Source organism: Myotis myotis, unplaced genomic scaffold, assembly GCF_014108235.1.
Source record: "Myotis myotis isolate mMyoMyo1 unplaced genomic scaffold, mMyoMyo1.p scaffold_m19_p_2, whole genome shotgun sequence".
In the NCBI taxonomy this organism is placed as follows: domain Eukaryota; kingdom Metazoa; phylum Chordata; class Mammalia; order Chiroptera; family Vespertilionidae; genus Myotis; species Myotis myotis.
Window position 1 is genome coordinate 14,782,720 of NW_023416324.1, and position 21,603 is coordinate 14,804,322.

The window sequence follows — 21,603 nt, forward strand, 5'->3', positions numbered from 1 at the left end:
GCGGGGGGGGGGCGGTTACGGCTCGGTGCGCAGGTGCGGAGGACCGCTTCCGGGGGCGGGCAGCGGAAGTGAGCGCCGTGGAGGCCGGGCGGCCGGCCGTGGTAGGAGGGGCTGTGAGGTGAGGGAGTCCGGGAGCCGGAGTCTTAGGTGAGAGACCAGGTCCGAGTGCAGCCCGGGAGGAGGGAGCGCGGCCTAGTGCGGGCGCCGTGCGGGCTTCGCAGCTGCTGCTCCCGCGCCGGCTCTCGCGGGAGCCGGTGTTGTCGGCCGCATTTGGCGAGGGGGAAACGGAGTCCCCACGGGGTAGCGGCTCGTCCGCGTCCCCAGCTTCGGTGGCCGAGCGACCCCGGAGGCTTCTCGCTTCGACCGCGGTCCTTGCGGGCCGGGCCGCCGCTGCCTCCTCGCTCCTTCTGGGCCTGGCCCGGCCTGTGGGTCCGGGACCGCCGGGCGGGCCGCGGGAACTTGGCCGACCTTGGCCCTGTCGGGTCGGCCGTGGCGGGGAGGGGAGGCGTGGCCGGGCAAGGTCCCCCGGCGGCCCCCGGCGCCGCTGTCCGCCCAGCAAAGTTCCGCCGAGCGCGGCGGCCCCCGTGGGGCGCCCGGGACCCAGGAGTGATGAGACCGGGCCCGGCCCGGCTCCCGGGAGACCGTGTGTAGACACGACCCCGGCCTCGAGAGGGGCTGCGGGGCGCAGAGGCGGTAAGAACCAGCCCTCGTTGCCGGTGGACGGGGGCAGGGTTCCGGTAGCCGGCGACCCGGGGACGGTGGGGGCGGGTGTGGCGGCCAGGTCGGTGCTCTCGTTCATTCATTTCTTAATCGGACGAATGCTTACGTGTGTGCGGTGCCGGGGACGGCCTGCCCGCGGGACAAGTGGCCGTCACAGTTCATTAGGGAGGAAACGGGGTGCCGGGGGGAGCAGTAAAGGGCAGTGATGCTGGAGCTGAGCTCGGAGGAGTCATGGAGAAGAGCTTTGGAAAGGGGATGGCGTGGACACGGCTCAGGTGGCGTCGGGGGCCGAAAGGAGGCGGGGTGGCCGGAGGGCGAGCACCAGGCGGGCGTGTGCGGGGCCAGGTGGGAGGCCTCGGGCTGTGGTGTTGGTCTGCTGGGCTGGGAGGCCTGCAGGAGTCAGTCTGCCGGGGTTTTAGGTGAAGGACCGATGTGACTAGCAGTGTGTCCCGGAGCGTCTCTGGCTGTTGTGCAGACTTGGGCCCCTGAGTCTCCGGAGGGTCGGTTCGGAGAGGAGCAGGGAAGCAGGCGTGTGCCCTGTCAGCGCTGCCGTCCGCACAGCCTGGCACCCCCGCAGGGCAGCAGGGCTGGGGCCAGACCTGAGGTGGCTTCTCCTGGCAGAGTGGCCTTAGACAAGCTCCTTCGTCCCTGCGTCCTTTCCCCGCGTGAAGGAGAATTCCTTCTTCCCAGCTTTCTTTCTCCATAAAGTGAGGGATAACTCCTTTCAGGGAGGAGAGACTCACGAGGGAGGTTTCCAGAAGAGCTGCGTGGGGTCCAGTCCCTCCCGTTCAGAGCCCCCCCCTGGCCCCCCGTTACTCTCACCTGGCCGTTCCTGGCCCTCTCAGTGACCCCGTGCATCTTTACCTGATGCTACTGCGCTCCTCTCGGACCTCACCTTCCTGTCCTGGGTCTGTGCTGCTGCTGCTGGTTGTACCTTCTTCCCCCTCCGAGCTCACAGGGGACCTTGAGGTCAGGACTGAGTTCACTGGCCACCGGCCTCTGTGCCTTTCTCCCGCAGCGACTGATCGTCACCCACGGCCAGAACTGCGTGTCCACGTGCTGCCTCTGTCCTAGATTGTGGTTCCTTGAGAGAGTGGCTGTCTGACTCCTCCATAGCCCCTCCAGTGTCCAACACAAGGTGGACATCGTTAGTGTTTGATGAACCAGGGAATGAGAGCTCACTGATTGCCTCTGCCCACCACACAAGGGCAGCTGTGACGAATCCAGGCAGGAGTGACCCACCCATCTGTCACATTTTAAGGGTTCATTTAAGCCCTGTAAAATTCCCTAGTTCACTGATGCATCCTTAGCAGGCTAGAGTGACACCTGTTCTTGTCCCCTTTTTACAGGTGGAGAAACCAACATTTGGAAAGGTTAAATGACTTGCCTATGACGGCTGAGCCAGGATAAAGAATTTGGCTCTTTTCCCTGTAGCCTAGTAGACTGATAGGCTAGAGCCGTGGTCAGCAAACGGCGGCTCGCGAGCCACATGCGGCTCTTTGGCCCCTTGAGTGTGGCTCTTCCACAAAATACCACGTGCGGGTGCACATGTACAGTGCGATTGAAACTTTGTGGCCCATGCGCAGAAGTCGGTATTTTGTGGAAGAGCCACACTCAAGGGGCCAAAGAGCCGCATGTGGCTCGCGAGCCGCCATTTGCCGACCACGGGGCTAGAGCATGCTGTTCATTCTGTTGTCTATTTTACCTCTCTCCCTGCGGGGCCCCGCAGTGCTAGGGGGGTGACACATGCTGGGCTTTTGCATCTCATCTTCAACAAGGAGTGTGGGGCTTGGGTGCTACCTACAGTTTGCCTTTCCCATGAACTTTTTAACTACCAAAGGGTTCTATTTCATCTTTAGAAGTTTTGCCTCAGGAAACCAAGGGCCCAGGAGGGCTTCCAGGGTTGTTCAAGCTCATGCAACAAGTCTGAAACAGAACCTTGGGTCTGGATTTGGAAGAGCCATTAGTGGGCGAGGGCAGTCTCTTGAGCTGGTTTTCTCCCCCATGAAATGTAAGAGAAGCCTTGGTGTTAGTCATTGCTCTGCAGGTTCTGTGGGGCTTGTGTGGGGGCCATCACGTCCCCACTGAGGGTTGTTTCACAGGAGGGGAACTCTGTTCCGCAAGATGGCCTGATATGAAGGAATCACGCCTCCCCAAGCTGCCCTGTCCTTCAAGTGCAGGAGCCGGTTGAAATGTCGGGAATGGAAGCCAATGCGGTAAGGGGCAGCCCGGGGCTGTGGTGTGTGGGGAAGGCGGAGCACGGGGCCTGTTGGGAGGTGGAGACTCCCCAGGTGATTGCTTTCCCCTGGAGGCCTGGAGCTGGAAGGAGGCCACCCTCCCACCCACTCCCCCACTTGGCAGAACCAGCTGTGACCTGGGGGCAGTTAAAGGGTCCATGTATCTCTGCCTTTCTGTACAGAGGAAAGGAGGGAAGCCTGGATGATCCTACACCCAGCTAATTCCTCAGGCCTTTACTGGACCCTCCCAGCAGGGACTGTGCCTTGGCAGCAGCAGGTATCCCTTAGGTGGCTTGCCAAGGTGAAGGCTAACAACGGGGAATCCTGCCCTCACTTACAGTTGAGACTTGACTTCTGCCCACAGGGTGCCCTCTCCCTGGGATTGAGGAGTCCAGGCTCCCTGGTAAAGGGGAGTGGGGGAGAGGATGGGAACGATGCTTGAACTCATCTCTGAGGTTGTGACTGTCCCTCTCTGCTCTAGACCATCCCGATCTGGCAAAATAAACCGCATGGGGCTGCTCGCAGTGTAGTGAGAAGAATTGGGACCAACCTGCCCCTGAAGCCATGTCCCCGGGCGTCCTTTGAGGTGAGTACACTGGAAGGGCCGGAGACTAGAGGCTTAGAGAGTATGGAAGGATGGTGCTGCTCTGTGCCCCAGTCTCCTGGGGTTTTTTTGTTGTTGTTTTCATTTTGTATATGTTTATTAATGGATCCTGATCATTGTGCCTTCCTGATTGCACACAAACCTTTGGCCACAACAGTCAGGTTCCCAATTTGCTCATAAATTCATAATCTTATATGTTTGATCACTCTGTTAAGTGGCTCAGATTTCATCAGACTCTAGAGTCGTTTCTCAGAACAGGCCAAAGGCCCTGGCTGAACCACATCGCCACACTAGCCAGGTCTGTGCTCTGAGGTGTTTGCCTACAACCCTGGCAGATCCCCACGTGGGACACTGAGTACTGTGTTGTGACTGCGTTGAACTCTGCTTTTCTTTACTAGCCCTGAGACTTGGCCACTTAGCCATCTATTTCTAGTTTCACTGAGGCCCAGCCTCTTCTTTCTGGGCAAGTCTGGCCTCTCCTTTACTAGGCTACTTCAATCTTACCTCTGGGTCTATGGGCCTCCCTCTAGCACCCACTCTGCAGTACAGATTCTTGCGTGGCCAATGTCGCTGAAACCCCCTTCTGCAATGGAAAACCAAGTAGCATTTATTAGTCCCAGCTGCCTCCCTAAGAACTAATGGTTAAGCACCAGCTTCAGGCTACTTGCTTAAGGTGTATCTGGGGAGCTGGGCCACAAAAGAATAACTTCAACTTTCTGCCTACACAGAAGAGGCAGAAATATAAGCCTGAAAAGACATATGGGATACATGGGCCCAGTGGTTACAGAAATGAAGGAGATGAATTTACATATTAGATGTTGACCTGTGAAGTCTGTGTAGGAGCTGGATCTGGAGTCAGAAGTAGTGTCAGGATTGGTATTAGAGTCAGGAATGGGGTTAGGAGTGTGTTACGGATGGAGGGGGACCATCCCATAGCCCAGATTATCCAGAATTGCCTAAAGGGCACGAGTGGGATGTGGCCCTAACTGCCTCAAGTATCAGAAACAAGGGGAGCACAGCTAGGGAGTATGGGGGACTTGGTGGGGGATGCTCCAACACTTGGTTATAATCTCCCCAGTCCTTTGGCTAAATGTTGCCTGACAGAGCTAATCAAGGGCACAGCTTTCCACAAGGTGGGGGGAGTATGTTAACTAGTACAAGCATACCTCAGAGGTATTTTCAGGTTTGCTTCCAGACCACCACAATAAAGCAAGTTGTATGTAATCTTTTTTACTCATGGTCTTTCCCTCAATTGTAAAAATGCAGTATCTGTGAGGCTCAATAAAGCAAGGTGTGCTTGTATCAGTAATACCAGCTAACCTTTACTGAACACATGCTGTATGCTAAGGCATTGTGCCCACTACTTTATGTTCTCATTTAATTGCCAGTAGTAGAGCGCTGCTCTAATCAAGGAAAGCTTCCCTAAATGGCCCACCTTAGCAGCAGCTCCTGAGTCAGTGGAAGACCACTTCACTCCTGTGAGACCCAGGATCCCTATCTAAAAGTGAGAGCCATCAATTCCTGATCCACCTACCAAACAATTGGTAGCAGGAACAGCTGAATTTAACTTATGTATAGGTGGCTTTTTGAGAAATTACCCCTGAATTTCTGTTGTAAATTACTCTAAAATATAATAAGGAAATCTTTATTTTTTTAAAAATTTACCCACATAAAAACATTAAGTTATGGAAAATAAAGAGAAAAGAGCCCAGAAAGGGTGGCTCGGTTGGAGTATCAACTAGTATGCCAAAAGGTTTGCAGGTTCAATCCCGGGTTGGGGCACGTACAGGAGGCAACTGATCTCTCTCTCTCTCAAATCAATAAACATATCCTAGGGTGAGGATTAAGAAGAAAAAGGAGAAAGGAAAATAAATTACCTCTAATAACATAGTCATGACAGTAACTATTGTTTTGGTATAGTTCTTTTTCTAGATGTATGTTTCTTTGTTTTTTTGTTTTCACACTCAACACGATTGAATACTAATTTTTTCATTTAATTTTAACAAGTGTCACTCAGACTCAGTTCCCCGGTTGTTGTTCATTTGGATTGAGGGTTTATTTTATGGAATCCTACTATATTCCTTTTATATAATTGTGTCTTTTTATTCAAGTCTAAATGTTCAAATTACCAAGTTGGCTTAAAACAATGTCATACCCTAGCCTGTTTGGCTCAGTGGATGTTGGCTTGTGGACTCAAGGGTCCCAGGTTTGATTCCGGTCAAAGGCATATGCCTGGGTTGCGGGCTTGGTCCCCAGTGGGGGGGTATAGGAGACAGCCAAGGAGATGATTCCCTCTCATCATTGATGTTGCTGTCTCTCTCTTCCTCTCTAAAATGAATAAAAAAAATATTTTTTTTAAATCTTAAAAAATAAATAAAACAGTGTTGCCATAACAGTGTAAATCCCAATTAGCTACAAAGGTGTGATCAAGAGCTAGCCAGAGGAAACTTCCTGTTAAAACTTCCTGTTGATATCAATAATCATGAGATTATTGATATCCTTGTACCTGTATTCTCACAACCAGAGGGCAAGACACTGGTAGGCAATAGCCCTTTCTGTTAAAAGGTAACTGGCCTGTTCCACTGAAGACCCCTTTTCCTGTAAAAGACAAGATTATAAACATTTAGGCTGTGGGCTATAACAGTGTTACAACTACTCACTTTTGCAGTTAAAACTTAAAAGCCATCACAGACAATACATAAATCAGTGAGTCCCGACTGGTGTGCTCAGTTGGTTGAGCATCATCCCAACCACCAAGAGGTCGCTGGTTGGATCCCAGGTCAGGGCACATGCCCAGGTTGCAGGCTCAATTCCCAGTAGGAGGCATGCAGGAGGTAGCCAATCAATGTTTCTCATCAATGCTTCTCTCTCTCCCTTCCTCTCTAAAATCAAAAACATATTCTTAAACACACACACACACAGAAATTGGTGAGACTGTTTTTCAAGTAAAACTTTATTAAAACAGAGCCCATCCCTCCTCTAGGCCACCTGTTTTGCTTGGATACAACAGCCTCATAACTGGTTTGTTCACCCTCCCATCCGTGTTCCACACAGCAGCAGAGTAATCTTCTAAAGCCTAAAATCGAATCCTTACTTAAAACTTCCAGTGGCTTACTATTGATCTTAGAATCAAAGTTCCTAATTTGTCCAACCTCTTACAACCTCCTCACCCCCATCCTCTGTTTTAGCCATGCAAAACTATTTGTAATCCCACAACTCGCTTCTGGCTGCTTATTCAAGCTGTTTCCAACCTGGAACCCTCTGAAAGAGAAAACAGTAGGCATGGATGAGGTCCAAGAAGCCTTTCTGACACCCCAGTGCTGAACTAGGTACCCTCCTATGTATTTTGCCCAGATTGATTATCTCATCATAATGTGTTTTTTGGTGAATTTTGCTTCCCTATAGACCCTGCCCAATGTCTCTGATCTGTGTCTGAGGGATGTGCCCCCAGTCCCTACTCTGGCTGATATCGCCTGGATTGCTGCAGATGAAGAGGAGACATACGCCCGGGTCAGGTAGGCGAGGCAATGGCCAGACTGTTGGGGAATGGGGAGCTCCTTCCCTGGTGAGGCAGGCAGCAGGGGGAGGGCTTGTGAGAGGCTGAGGGCAATAGGAATAAGATCTCTGGGCTCAGAATGGAAGCAGAACCTGGCTGTTAATCTTGTAGGGGTGGGTCAGCGGTTCTCAACCTGTGGGTTGCGACCCTTTCACAGGGGTCGCCTAAGACCATCGGAAAACATATTGTTTTTGTGATTAATCACTATGCTTTAATTATGTTCAATTTGTAACAATGAAAATACATCCTGCATATCAGATATTTACATGACGATTCATAACAGTAGCAAAATTACAGTTATGAAGTAGCAACGACAATAATTTTATGTTTGGGGGTCACCACAACATGAGGAACTGCATTAAAGGGTCGCGGCGTTAGGAAGGTTGAGAACCACTGGGGTGGGTGAAGGAATTTTAGAAGGGGCTAGTGGCCAGCTGACTCTGATATACCCATCTTTCCCTGGTCCAGGAGTGATACACGCCCCCTGAGGCACACTTGGAAGCCCAGCCCTCTGATTGTCATGCAGCGCAATGCCTCAGTGCCCAACCTGCGTGGGTCCGAGGAGAGGCTCCTGGCCTTGAAGAAGCCAGCCCTGCCGGCCCTGAGCCGCACCACAGAGCTGCAGGATGAGCTGAGCCACCTGCGCAGCCAGATTGCTAAGATAGTGGCAGCGGATACAGGTGGGAGGCTGAGTCAGGGCCAGAATATAGCAGGCTGTTCCTTTTCCCCTGGCTCTTGGACAGGATAGTGGTAAAGAAAATGAGGGTCCCTGGTTCAGGTGGACTTGGACCCAGCACTCGGTTGCTCTGAGGCCTGGTTAGTCTATCGTACTTCTTGGATGGTTTTTGGCAGTTATTTTGAGCTTGACTTGCTTGGTCAGGAACAAGATCTTCACTTAGCCTGTGACCCCAAGCAGGTTCTCTCCCGTGGCCACAAAACCAACACCCTCTGCCAAGTGTCTCTAAGATCGTGTCTTCCATGAGCCCTCAGCAGCTTTCCTTTTCCATATAAGAAATAAGCATCCCCTTTGAGCACCTGTCTTCTCTTCCCTTGTCCTGTCTACCAGAGACCACCTCTCCATCCCTCCACTTTTCTGTCTGCAGCTTAGACAGAACAATGGAAAAGGATGGGAGTCTGCCTTTACTGGTGGCATGAAATACCAATAGGTGTCTCTCCCAAGCAGCTCAGGGTTTATTCATCCCCATATTCCTTTTTTTTCCCCCCCCTCCTAGTTGAGCTCAGTCAGTTCCTAAAGCTTACCAGGTGGTAGAACATGAAAATTAGTGTTCTTTTTGAAATCGTTTGTTGTTTTTTTATAGAGGAATTGCATTTATTGGCAGCTAAGAGATAACCTAAAGTAGTTTATGAAAAACGAGTGTTTCTTAAAAATTGAGGAAATTTGTTAAAATTTGGGGAACTAGGAGGGTCACCATTCTATTGCTACAGAATGCTTCTTCCAGCCACAGACAGCATTTAAAGAGGGTAGTCAAAGCACTAGCCCAGTTAGAGAAAGAAACAAATTCAGGCCTTGGTCCTGTCGTTATTTCAGTCTAAACAGGCTGTTACTCCAGAGCTCAAGGCGGAATGGGAGCTTTTAGGAGCCAAGGTCTTTATGGGGTGAGGGGGGAGGTGCTGTGCTCTCCTGGAACATGGAGGAGCCCTGCTTCTACATCTTGAAATCCTGAGAGGGAAGCATAGTGGAGGAACCTTCCTCCGGCTTACAGAAACCACCCTGGGCTCTTCTGGGATATCAGCCCAGGAAATGAAGGAATGGTAGGCAGTGCTTATGAGCAGAAGATATTACTGCTGTACTCTAGCCCCAATGTCCATCCATGCCTATTGTTTTCTCTTTCAGCTTCGGCTTCATTAACGCCAGATTTCTTATCTCCAGGAAGTTCAAATGTCTCTTCTCCCTTACCTTGTTTTGGATCCTCATTCCACTCTACAACTTCCTTTGTCATTAGTGACATCACTGAGGAGACCGAGGTAGAGGTCCCCGAGCTTCCATCAGTCCCCCTGCTTTGTTCTGCCAGCCCTGAATGTTGCAAACCAGAACACAAAGCTACCTGCAGCTCATCTGAAGAGGATGACTGTGTCTCTCTGTCCAAGGCCAGCAGCTTTGCAGATATGATGGGGATCCTGAAGGACTTTCACCGGATGAAACAGAGTCAAGATCTGTAAGTATTTGATAATGAGCTCTGGTGATCTATTTACTATTTTAGTTACCTGTGGCCAATGATCTAATAAAGGGTACTTACATAGCAAGTCCTCAGTAGTTGCCATGTGTTAACTTCATTCACAAACCTTGCCACCTGCCTGCTAATCCCTGGGGCCCCAGTCTGAGGAGTAACACTTTACATTTGTTGGGGTGATCTAATCCAACCAAATGTTAGACTAGTGGAATTTTACAGGGTTCATCTAATCCCACTTCTGTCCCAGGGACTTTACCATTACCATACTGCTAATAAGTGTCCCCATGTCCCACCCTTCAAAGTTGGGTTGCCTAATAATTACTTTAGTATCTCAAATTGGTAGACTTTTTTGGTGGAAGAATTTCATCAGGTTGGGAGTTTCTGCTTTGAAAGAGTGGTGTTATGCAAACTAACCCTGCAATTTCAGAGACTTGAGAACAAGGATTTTTTGAGAAGTTTCTAAACCTGGCTGCCCATCAGAATGCTCATATTGGAGGGGTGACCACCTTGCAGTGTTCAGTGGGGTCTGAGCACCTGCATGGGACACACCGAAGGAGCTTATTTGCAGCTTTCTGGGCTTTAAAACAGTTCAGTTTGACATCCAGACTTCGAAGGCCAGGATGTGCAGCTGTATTTGTTAATGTAGATTAAAAGCTCTTGTGAGAGAAGAGGGCTCTCTCCCAAGTTCCTGTTGAAGGGAAGGTTACTCACCTTGTGCAAGGACCCCTTTGTGTGTCTGGCCATTTCTGTCTGAAAACCAGACAAGGCTGTGACTCCCTCATTGTTTCCTGGTAGTGGATCCTTTAGGGAAGTCACTTTCACCTTCCTTCTCTGGCCCTAGCCAGGTTGGTCTTGGTCATACCCACAGTTCTTCGGTCTCCTGCATTCCCAAATTCAGCTGCTGCTATGGAGCTGCCCTGAGTCCTTCTCTTCTGGTCATTGACTCTCAAACTTTTTTACTTGCTTCTTGCCCCATATGAGACCCAAGCCCCTCCTTCCCACTTGTGTCCTGGGATCTTTTGTCCCTTGTTCATTGGAGGAGATGGGTTAATGGCAAAGAGTGGGAAAGTAGCCCCATTAACAAAGGGGCAGAAATGTGACAGACTGAAGGCAATTACTCTTGTTTTTGCTTTCAAGGTTTAATAATCAATCTTGACCCTTATATCTAGCAAAACTTCATGAGGATGTATGTATATGGATATAAGTCCGTTAGGATTTCAAGCAACTATTTTCCAGATATCTAGGACATACTTTTATGATGTGTCAGGTAATTTGAACCTACGCCAATTTGGAGTGGGCTTTGTTCCCACAGGTCCCTTATGTGAACATTTTACTATAAATTCTAGATCTCATTTTAAAAAGCTCACAGACCCCTTGATGGGGAGACAGAATAGTAGGAAACTTTTTGAACACCATTTCCCTGGAACTAATAAAAGACAAAATGGACAAGAGATATGTCACTTTATCTGCTGATCTGGGGAAATGTTACTAAGAAAATATAGCACCAAAGGTGGGAGCAGAAGCTTGGCCATCACAGCCAATTCTAACTAGTTGATGGTCCTTTGTCCACATTTTATAGCCATCTCAGGAAATAGTAAAGCATTCTAGTTAAGAAATGAAATTTACAATCAGCTAGCTTGCTTTTGGACTCTAGATTCACCACTGGCTGACTTAGTAGCTTTGGGGAAATTGTATAACCTTTCTGTGCTTCAGTTTCCTCATTTGTAAAAGAGATTGTAATAGCACCTAACCTCGTAAGATTGTTGAGAATTAAATGAGATCATATTCAAAGACATGGAACACTGCCCAAGACAGAGCAAGTACTCAAATTATTAAATTATTATTAAGCTATTATTATGTCTCTAGGAACCGGAGTTTACTGAAGGAGGAGGACCCTGCTGTCCTTATCTCTGAGGTCCTAAGAAGGAAGTTTGCTCTGAAGGAAGAAGATTTCAGTAGAAAAGGAAACTGACAGCACTCAGCTCTGCACACTCAGTCTCCTGCTCCTGGAATTCCTTCAGTAGCTGCCTTCCTCACCGCAGATGTTTCTGTCTCTCCATCAGAAGTTTTCTGCAACAGTCTTGCCGAAAGCTAGAGCTTGGACTGAAAGAGCTGGATTATATGTTTCCCATCTTCAAACCTTAGCAGAAGCTAAGGCCTGTTGTGAGCTGAGAGACTTGTTACAGGTAAATGTATAGATTGGAATGTTTTGGTCTAAAGGCTGAGCTAGAAGTTTCTGGTTTTTCCTTGCCCCTGTGTGAAAATAGGTCCTGAATGACTTACTTCACTGCATAAGACCCTATAACTGGTCTTACCGGACACTTTGTGCCCAGCTGTCACTTACTCTTAGCAGCTTTCTTGCAGCAGAGAGAGCTATCAGTGTTTATGTACATGTTCACAGGGCAGGAAAAATCTTATGCTGCACCATCACAAACCAACACCAATGTCCAGCAATCACCCTCTTCCCATGTCTAACACCACCTAGATGTAGAGGTCGGCCCTCTGGACCAGCTGACATTTGGGCTGCTTCTGGGAGGCCTGGGCTGTTTTTTTCTTAAATATATTTTGTAATACTGTACAACCAAATATACCCTCCAAGGCCCCACTGACTGAACTCCTGCTCTTCCATGGACTTTAGTTCAAGCCCAGTAGGAAACAGAAATGGAGAGGGGAAAGAGAATAACATCTTTCTTTGAGGCCCTTGACTGCTTCTTTGCATTGGGCCAAGGAGGTTTGTATCCACACCATGCATGACTCAGATGCCCTCAGGTCCCTTTTCTGCAGTATGTATCCCGTGTGTGTTTGGGTTGAAGTACTACCTGACATTAAAGGATTTGGCAAGATACTGCATTTGCTGTGTCCATCTCTGAGTTACAATCACCTGATGTACCCAATGGGTATAGGATTCCTGTTAATTTTGTAGTATATGAACTTTCATAATAGGCTCCTGACGTACCCCTTTTCCTTTTAAAGTCCTGCTTTTTATTAAAAAAAAAAAAAAAAGGAGAGATTTTTGTCCTAAGCTCTTAAAGTTGTTCCATCTTACAACTTGCAAGCTTGCCCCCTAGGAGCCTCTTAGGTACTACACCTGCATCACAGAAAACTGCTACTTGATGGATAAAGTCTTGGATAGAACAAAGGTCAAATTAGACTCCTGTTCAGATCGGACCTACTGCAGTGACAGCATCTAATATTAAAAAGTTGCTTTTCGCCCTAACTGGTTTGGCTCAGTGGATAGAGCTTTAGCCTGTGGACTGAAGGGTCCCAGGTTCGATTCTGGCCAAGGGCACATGCTGATATTTCGGGCTCAATCCCCAGTAGGGGGTGTGTAGGAGGCAGCCAATCAATGATTCTCTCTCATCATTGATGTTTCTATCTCTCTCTCCCTTCCTCTCTGAGATCAATAAAAATAGTATTTTTTTAAAAGGTTGCTTTTTCAAAAATAAAACTGGTAATGTTTTAATTACAAGAGCCGCTTGGTAAACAGTCATTTATTTGGACTCAGTTTTACAAAGGGAGTTCTCACCCACTTTGTAATAGAGGAGTGTTACAGTCACATCTAGATTGCTATATAGCTCAGGAATTTTAAGGAAGAGAGATTTAAACAGAGACTATAACTTTAAAATGCTGTAAAGTCACCACAAGAATAAAATAACAACAAATAATACTGCTACAATTCTACCTTCTACCTATCTCTCTATCCCCCTGCTCCTGTTTACCACTCAAAAGTGTTAGGATTTAGTGGTCCCAAGCTTAGGTTGAGTAAGTATGATTACAACCAGAGATTAAAAGTATACACATCTCTAAGAAGCAATGTCCCAGCCCTAAGCGGTTTGGCTCAATGGATAGAGCGTTGGCCTGCAGACTGAAAGGTCCCAGGTTCGATTCCGGTCAAGTGCATGTACCTTGGTTGTGGGCACATCTCCAGTAGGAGGTGTGCAGGAAGCAGCTGATCAATGTGTCTCTCTCATTGATGTTTCTAACTCTATCCCTCTCTCTTCCTCTCTGTAAAAAAATCAATAAAATATATATTTTTAAAAAAAAGAAGAAGCAATGTCCCAGTTAGGCATCTAAGAGTTGCTTGAGTAATAGGTCCTTTAGTGGAGAGATGAATACCTCCCTTGCCTCCTCAGTGCTCACTGAATTCATACAAGGAATTTACTAGCTACCTGTTCTTCAGGGAAAGGCATGATGCCAACCATACTGTCTCAACAAGTATCACCACCAGCTTTATTTACACAAAATGTTCAACAACAATAGCTTCATTCCGTACCTCCCAAGTATTTTTAAAACCAAACCCTCAAAGATATTTAGACTTGGTGTCTGATAACTTGGTTACCTTCAGAGTCCTGGGTAAAGAGCAAATCAGGCTGCAGGTTTAACTGAGTAAGCCTATCCTGGCACTGAGCCCCAGGGCTGCTAAGAAACTGCCCTAAACCCTGATTCCAACTGTTGGTTACCTCTCGGAAAGGAACTCTGGAGTTGTGAGCAATGACCCGCTGGCCCTGAGAATCCTCAGTGAAAAGCTGACTCCAGGAGTCCCTGTCATCCTTCTCACTGTCCCAGGAGACCACAGGAACAGGACAAGACCTTTGTTTCACTGCCTCTGTGTTTTCTCCACTCCAGGACTCCCTGTAAGTTTGAAAGAGGACAGGGGCCTGCCTGTTTTCTTTGGCAGACCTCTTTTCCAATTTAGGCTTGTCCCAGGGCTGTAGGCCCTTGCCCCCAGGTGGTTTACTGCGTCTCTCCATACCCTGGCGATTCTTTTTCTTAGATCCATGAAGCCATTCCCTTTTCCAGGAAGAATCCTTCTCTCCCTCCTTTTGGTCCAGCAAGCAAGAACTCTCCACGTCCTGGGTGAAGGAACAAGCCAGTGAGTCTTGATTCTCTCCAGCACAGACTAAGTTAGTCTCAGGCTGGAACGAAGACAGCACAGTCAAGAATAGGGTTCCCAGTCTGTGGTGGCCAGAAGCCTGGAGGGACTGAGGAGGAAGTCCAGCTTCCTGGATGTCTGTAGGGGTTGAAGAGGCTAAAGGGGGTGCCATGAAATCATCGCCCAAGCCCTGGGTCAGATGGTCAGGCTGGGTCGCATCTTTCTTAGACTCTCTGTTGGTCTGACTTTCTATATATGATGAAACACTCCTCTGATCACCATTTTTCTTTCCTAGTGAAACAGACATGAACACATATTATTCTGCAGGGAAACTCTGCCCTGAGCAGGATTTAGCTGGTTCTTTCTGAAATCAGTATCAGCTATTATAACTACCTTGTGCAGGGGTCTTAGACTCTTCACATCCCTTGTGGCTGAGCTTCCAGCTTTCAATCTCTATTCTTGCCTGAATGATCTTTCTAAAACACAAAGCTTATATATCCCCCCTACTCAAATATATAGATGCTTCCCATGAGCTCCATAATAAAGTCAAACATTACATAATCTGACCACTTTTCCAGCTGAGTTTTCATATGTGAAGTTTATCACACTGCAGAAATTGTTTTGTGAAAGATTTGTCTATTTTGCCTAAAAATTCTATATAAACAGAATATACCAGAATTTTACAATTTGAAATGGAAAGTGTTTTGGGGGAAAGAAAAAAAAAGGGGGGTGGGGAGCCTGTCCTTGTTAAAGCAAAAGAGCTTAAGTTTTTGTTTGGGGTACGGAGAGTACATTTTGAAGATTTATGCAAAGCAATCCTGGGTACCGCACCAAGAGTTAGAGCTCTCCTTTCACCTGGCAGGAACCTTGCTCGGTAAGTCCCAGCCTGCTCTGAGTCAGCTGGTCCCCTGAAGTGGGACATGCAGGCAAAGAACCGTCAAAGGATGTTGAGACACAAGCCAACTTTATGCAAACTTTTCTAAGAAAAAAACTTGTTGCACCTTGGCTAATTTGAGACGCTTTATACAAAAATATCAATTATCAATTAATCATGCAGACTACTTGTGGCCAATCCAAGACATACCCCTAACTAAAGGTCAGCTCCCCTATATACCCTCAACTCCCAAGTATACCTGTCCTCACTGCTCTGACAGGGAATACAAATACTTAATATTAGACTGAGCAAAACAGAACCAGAAAAATATGTTTGTAAAAAGCATGTATATATTGCTTTTCAGAAGGCGATGATTTTGTTTTATAACCTCTTCTAATAGGTGAGCTATGCACTGGTGTCACTTATAAATGTTCCAGCATGAAAAAATGAATGCACCCCTTTTTGCTCCCTGGGTGCGCCCAGGCAGGTCACCATACCCGACTGCAACATGAAGAAGGAAGCAATGCTGGTCTGCCGAACGCCTGCAGGTGGAGTTCTTTGAGTAGCCTTTCTCTCTCTAGGCAAGAGTGGTAGCATTTTGGTGCTTGACTTGATTAAATGTGTCTGAAAATTAGGAGAAAAAGAATAGAAATTATTAATATCAAAACAGTTGCCAGTCAGGAGAAATTCAGTAAATGCCAGTGACTCCCCTCAGATCCTATTTCCCAGGTAGTTTTTGCTGTATATCATCTTCCATCATTTCCTGCAATACTGATGGTGTGTTTTTCTCAGGAATCACATATTCCAACTATAGCCCAATCTTTCTGCTTCCTCATGGAAATCAGGCTGACTAAACAAAAAGGGTTTGTTGAAGGGATTCCGAGGATGAATTTAACAGTTACAAACAATGATTCTCCATCAGCAGCAATTGATGCATTTCAAGTTTTCAAATAGTCACACGGTGGTTAAGAGCGTGGCTCCTGAGTCACACAGCTTGGGTTCAAATCAATTCCAATTCTGCCTCTGCCACTTAGCTATATGACCCTCTGCAAGTTGCTTAATCTCTGTGTCTCATTTTCATGTGAGAAATGGGGTCAAATAACATTACCTATCCCAATGGACAGTGAGGAGGATTTGGTGAGTTAATTCATGTAAGTCTTACACAGTTCCTGGCACTCAGTAGGAGTAAAGGCAATGAAACAACATCAGTCTTACCATACTTTCATTTCAGGCCCCTTTATACTTTACAAAAAAGTATGAATTGGAAGATGGACCAAAGAGGTTTTGGAAGTGTCAGCTTTTATAACCTCATCCTTATTTAGTGTGGTTTTTTATTTCTATTTGCTTGCTATGGAATGCCTGAGAACTAGTGAGAATAGGGTTATATTCAATTTAATTTGGCTATAAAAGTCAAAGAAGAAATGGGATTTACCAATATTCATGCAGCAAGTTAGAAGTAGGCGCGAAACCTGAACCCAAATTATTAATTCTAGCCCAAAGCTGACTTCATTTTATTTTTATATTTGGAAATTAAAAACTTAAGTGGTTGAAACGAAAAAAGAAATCCTGGATTTAAAATTCATACTTTGACTTATAATAGTGTATAGAACTCTCCCTTTTACCATACAAAAGTAGAAATCTGGATAAGTTACATGAAACAACTGGTTTTAGACAATGGATAACATTCAGTGCAGGATTGTGATCCCTGAAAAGGATTTTTAAGAAGGAAAACAAATAAGGTGAGCCCTGTGACCACCCTAGTTTTCTGTTTGAAAGAACTTGCCAGACTACAGTGTACAGAGTGGCAAGAGTACCACATCTTGCCCTAACCCAGTGGTCAGCAAACTGCGGCTTGCGAGCCACAGGCGGCTCTTTGGCCCCTTGAGTGTGGCTCTTCCACAAAATACCAACTTCTGCACATGGGCCATGAAGTTTCAATCTCACTGTACGTATGCACCCGCACGTGGTATTTTGTGGAAGAGCCACACTCAAGGGGCCAAAGAGCCACATGTGGCTCGCGAGCCGTGGTTTGCCGACCACGGCGCCTAACCGGTTTGGCTCAGTGGAGCGTCAGCCTGTGGACTGAAGGGTCCCAGGTTCGATTCTGGTCAAGGGCATGTACTTTGGTTGTGGGCACATCCCCAGTAGGGGTTGTGCAGGAGGCAGCTGACAGATGTTTCTCTCTCATCGATGTTTCTGACTATCCCTCTCCCTTCCTCTCTGTAAAAAAAATCAATAAAATATATATTTTTTTAAAAATTAAAAAAAAAAAGGTACCACATCTTGCTTGATGGAGTAAATTGTGATTAGAATTTGAGGAAGCTGAGGTGGCTGGGACTTGCAGCACAGAGAAATACATCCAGAAATCCATATAGAGATCCCTTGAGTCTATTACTGAATACTAACCTACCCATGTGTTAGGTGACAACCCATGGGGCCAAAGAAATGCCAGGATTGCAAACTGATTAATTCCCAGAGCTCACACAGGTCTGGGATAGTTTATAGCCACAGGAGAGGGACCTCCTTAAATTTGGTGGAGTTCTCAGAAGGATCACCCCTAGACTTAGAGCTAAACTAGCCCTAGAGCAAAAGCTATTCCAAAACAGCCTTAACAAAGCTTAAAAACAAACATTTACAGTAGCAAGCTGATTAGCAAGTAACTCTTTACCTAAACAAGTTTCAATATTCTTTCAAGACAACAAAATCTAGACACCTAAAAATGTAGCACCGAAGTTGCTAGTATACAATAAAAAATTACTAGACAAAGAAAAAAATTTACTAGATATGTGAAGACGCAGGAAAATATTTTATTTTTATATTTGGAAATTATAAAAATTTGGGGTAAGGGGAATCAGTTAATAGAAACAGACCCAGGGATGACAGAATTAGCAGACAAACCTTTAAACATATATATATATATATATATATATATATATATACACACACACACACACATATATATGTATATATATATGTATGTGTGTGTGTGTGTGTGTGTGTGTGTGTGTGTATATATATATATATATATATATATATATCCCTAATACGCAAATAGACCGAACGGGGTGGAACAACCGGTCACTATGATGTGCACTGACCACCAGGGGGTGCGCGCGCGGACCATGGCAGGCGTCAGCCGTGGCGGGATGGTGGAGCGGGTAAGTGGGGGAGCCAGACCAAGGCAGGGCACCGGTCACTATCATCGGGCGAGCCTCTGGTCGATACTGAAAATTCTTTGCTCCTACGCGCCACAGTCCCACTAGGTGCTCGCACCTGCTGCTGGCACCGGAGCCACTGCTCACACCCACTGCCGGCGCCCAGCAGTGGCCCCAATCGCCGCTCAGGGCTTCTCCACCTCCCCCTGCTCGTGAGGGGCAACTGGGGCAGCAGCCGCCACTCGTACCCACTGCTGGCGCCAGGCCCCAATTGTTCCGTGCCATCAGTGGGTGTGACCGGGGCCGGCGCCATCAGTGGGTGGGAATGGTGGCAGCGGGAGCAGGGCTGCCGGTAGACGGGACTGGGGGCCGCAGCAGGAGGATGGGCTGAGACCCACCCCTGTGCTCACCGCAGCCTCAAGACCCACAGGCCCTTTCAAGGTGCACGAATTCATGCACTGGGCCCCTAGTTTAATATAAATATGCTCAAAGGTTAGAGACTACTGAAGAACATAGCAGTGAACCTGAAGACAATATAAACTATTCAAAATGAAGAGAGAAAAAAAACTGAAAAGAATAAAAGTTTTAATGATCTATGGGCTATCAAGCATACATATAATTAGAATTCCAAAAACAAGGCAGATGAGAACAAAATATACTTGAAGAAATTATGGGTAAAATTGTTTTTTAATTTGATGAAAACTACAAACAACTGTAATTGACTGTCTTTGTCAAAGATGGCCAATACAAGATCTCCTATTTCACATGCTCTTATAATGTGAACTTGCCACTCCTCCCATCAAGTGGTGAGATCTCACCTTGAACTTGGTTCTGAAGAACTCTGTCACTACCTGACAAAGTATGACAGAAGTAACAGTACATGATTTCCCAAACAAGGTCACAAAAATGCCTTGCTTTCTTAAGATGCTCACTATTTGAACCTGGCTACCATGCTATGAGAAGTCTAAGCAGGCACATAAGTCTCTAGATTTTTATGAAACATACATCCTAGATATATGAAATAATGTGTTAGTATGTGAACAAGTATTTGAGCACCTATGTGATAACTACTGGGAATATAGTGATGAACAAAACAGACTGTTTCTGCCCTGGTAAAGCTTATAGCTTAAGGGGGGTGAGGGTGGGGGACAAACTAATAATAGCTTTTAAAATTACTACAACTAGCCCAGCTGGCGTGGCTCAGTGGTTAAGTACTGACCTATGAATCAGGAGGTCACAGTTCAATCCCCAGTGTGGGGCATGCAGGAGGCGGCTAATCAATGATTCTCTCTCATTATCGATGTTTCTATCTCTCTTTCCCTCTCCCTTCCTTTCTGGAATCAATAAAAATAAATATTTTTTAAATTTACTACAAGTATGCTAAGTCCCATTAAAAAAACAAAAACAAAAAACTACTGTTTATCAGATGACAAACAGTAAGACCTCAATTAGCAAAACATGTAGGAATAAAGCTTTTCAACAACATGACCATACTTAGCAGGAGTAAATGGGACGTTTATTCCTTAGGTCAGAGTGATGTCCTGAGTGATGTTGCCCCAATTGTAGATTTCTTAGAAGGATACACATTTATCTCAATGGAATGTTAAGACTGAGTAAGAACAGGTCATCTGGAACTGAGAGGGGCCCAGGCTCAAAGTCCCTCAGTAGATTATCCCCCACCTCAAAACAAAGGCAGCCCCAGTGTATACATTATGCCTGTCTAATAGGCATAGGGTTCCTATAGGATCAAACCCCCTTGGTGAGCCATAACCCAGGTGTTAACAATTCTTACCCTATAAGAATGCCCTAAACAATCCAATCTCAAGGAACATATTCCCTCCAAACCAAAGAATCTCTCGTTCTTTGGTATATCACATTCATGGTCCCATCAAGTTTTCTTCTTTCAGAGTGGTGGGAGGAAAAACTGACTTCCTACAATGACAGAGCTCCTGCTCTTCTTGTATTATAAGTATCCTCTGTGATATCTTCTTATAGAATGTGATGCTTATTTTATTTTTATTTTTTGGCTGCAAATCATCCCCAAATTGTGACCCTTTCTTATACTCCACAAAGTATCAAAGCAGATCTGGGATCATATACTTCACTCCTCTTCTCGTTAGAAAATGTTTTATTCTTCCACAGAATTTAATTTCACTTTAGCCTTCATTCTATCTTTTTCTCTTTTGATTATTTACCTATAAGCTTGTCTTCAAGTCCTGCTTTCAAACCAATTTAATTCCTTTATGATTCATGTGGCCTTCAGTACAAGTCTAGTACATAATTTGATCCAACTTCCTTTTTTATAATGGTCGCTCTGGTCTTGAATTTATATATAAGTCTCACTTCCCATATAAGCTAACATAGCTGTGAAATACATGAATGTGTGTATTTCATTCTTTTTGTCATACTACCGCCTTTATGCTACCCAGGGCTCGTACTGATTTCTTCCCGCTTCTAGTCACTGACAGCATCATCACCAAGTCCCCCCTTCCTCCTTAGTCTCTTATAGCATTAATTTGATGACATTTTGAACAAAAACCTTTTCCAACCAGTCACTATCATGCCTCATCAAATCAGGCTGAAAGGATGTGCTATCTAATAAGGAAAATTATTTAAGGAGTCTGACCAAGAAAAGCTATCAGGATTCTCATCTCTAGCAATATAAATAAGCTCTGTTGAATTAGTAACAAAGTTTTAAATCAAAACTTACTTCAACCTTTCCAAACCTGCAAAACAAGTAACACCCTACCCTAGTTCAGGATTTCATAAACTCTTGCCTAGTCCTAAACTATTACAACAATCTCTTAACCGGTCAGGTTCCCATTCACTACCTGTTCAATCAGTCCCACATATAGATCAATCTTCTTAAAGAACAACTGTGATCATACTGTCACAATGTTCTGTCAATAGCTTCTCTGCTACCTATAGCATAAAGGGTGGACTATTAGACTGCACACATTCATATTCCAGTTTACCTTTCCCTCCATTACCAAAAACCCTTCATGTACCATGTATCACAATATTGAGCTAGATGCCAGTTCCTATTATGGCTTCCACCTTCCTCACTTTTGTGCTTCACACAGAAGGGCCTTTTTCACACCCAACTCTGAAATGCTACATATTCTTCAGCTCATCCCCAAACATTTCTGATTCCTACAGCCATATGTGACCTCTTCCTCTTTTGAACTTCACATTTATCACTTGATATTTCAAGACTTCTCCTAGGATCAACATTTGACTCACTTTTCTTTCTATCCTCCACACAACTAGCTTAATATAGTAAGTACTCAATTCAATAAATATTTTACCAAGAGGATGGATATATAGGAAGGATACATTCCTGTTTCTGTTTTATATATACCTACTCATTACATTTTCAACATCAACAACGC

General features: G+C 45.9%; 2 protein-coding genes across 6 annotated transcripts in view; one reads left to right on the forward strand and one right to left on the reverse strand.

Moving 5' to 3' along the window:
• Nucleotides 1–12,312, forward strand: MTFR1L (mitochondrial fission regulator 1 like). 5 transcript variants are annotated; one of them, XM_036347120.1, is made up of 8 exons: nt 154–693; nt 2,580–2,731; nt 2,823–2,936; nt 3,439–3,543; nt 6,967–7,076; nt 7,586–7,797; nt 8,973–9,294; nt 11,176–12,312. In XM_036347120.1, the coding sequence occupies exons 3-8, from the start codon at nt 2,913–2,915 to the stop codon at nt 11,279–11,281; spliced, it is 879 nt and encodes a 292-aa protein (XP_036203013.1). In that variant the 5' UTR covers nt 154–693; nt 2,580–2,731; nt 2,823–2,912; the 3' UTR covers nt 11,282–12,312. The 5 variants fall into 5 exon arrangements, with proteins under 5 accessions (XP_036203017.1, XP_036203012.1, XP_036203016.1 ...); XM_036347124.1 differs by lacking the exons at nt 154–693; nt 2,580–2,731 and adding an exon at nt 1–147 and having other exon boundaries at nt 9,009–9,294; XM_036347119.1 differs by lacking the exons at nt 154–693; nt 2,580–2,731 and adding an exon at nt 2–147.
• LOC118675002 (aurora kinase A and ninein interacting protein) overlaps nt 11,343–21,603 on the reverse strand; it is an 18,727-nt gene continuing 8,466 nt past the window's right edge. The window contains 4 exon segments of the mRNA XM_036347125.1: nt 11,343–11,398; nt 11,401–11,412; nt 13,649–14,473; nt 15,554–15,680. Coding sequence (XP_036203018.1) covers nt 11,343–11,398; nt 11,401–11,412; nt 13,649–14,473; nt 15,554–15,680 — 1,020 coding nt within the window.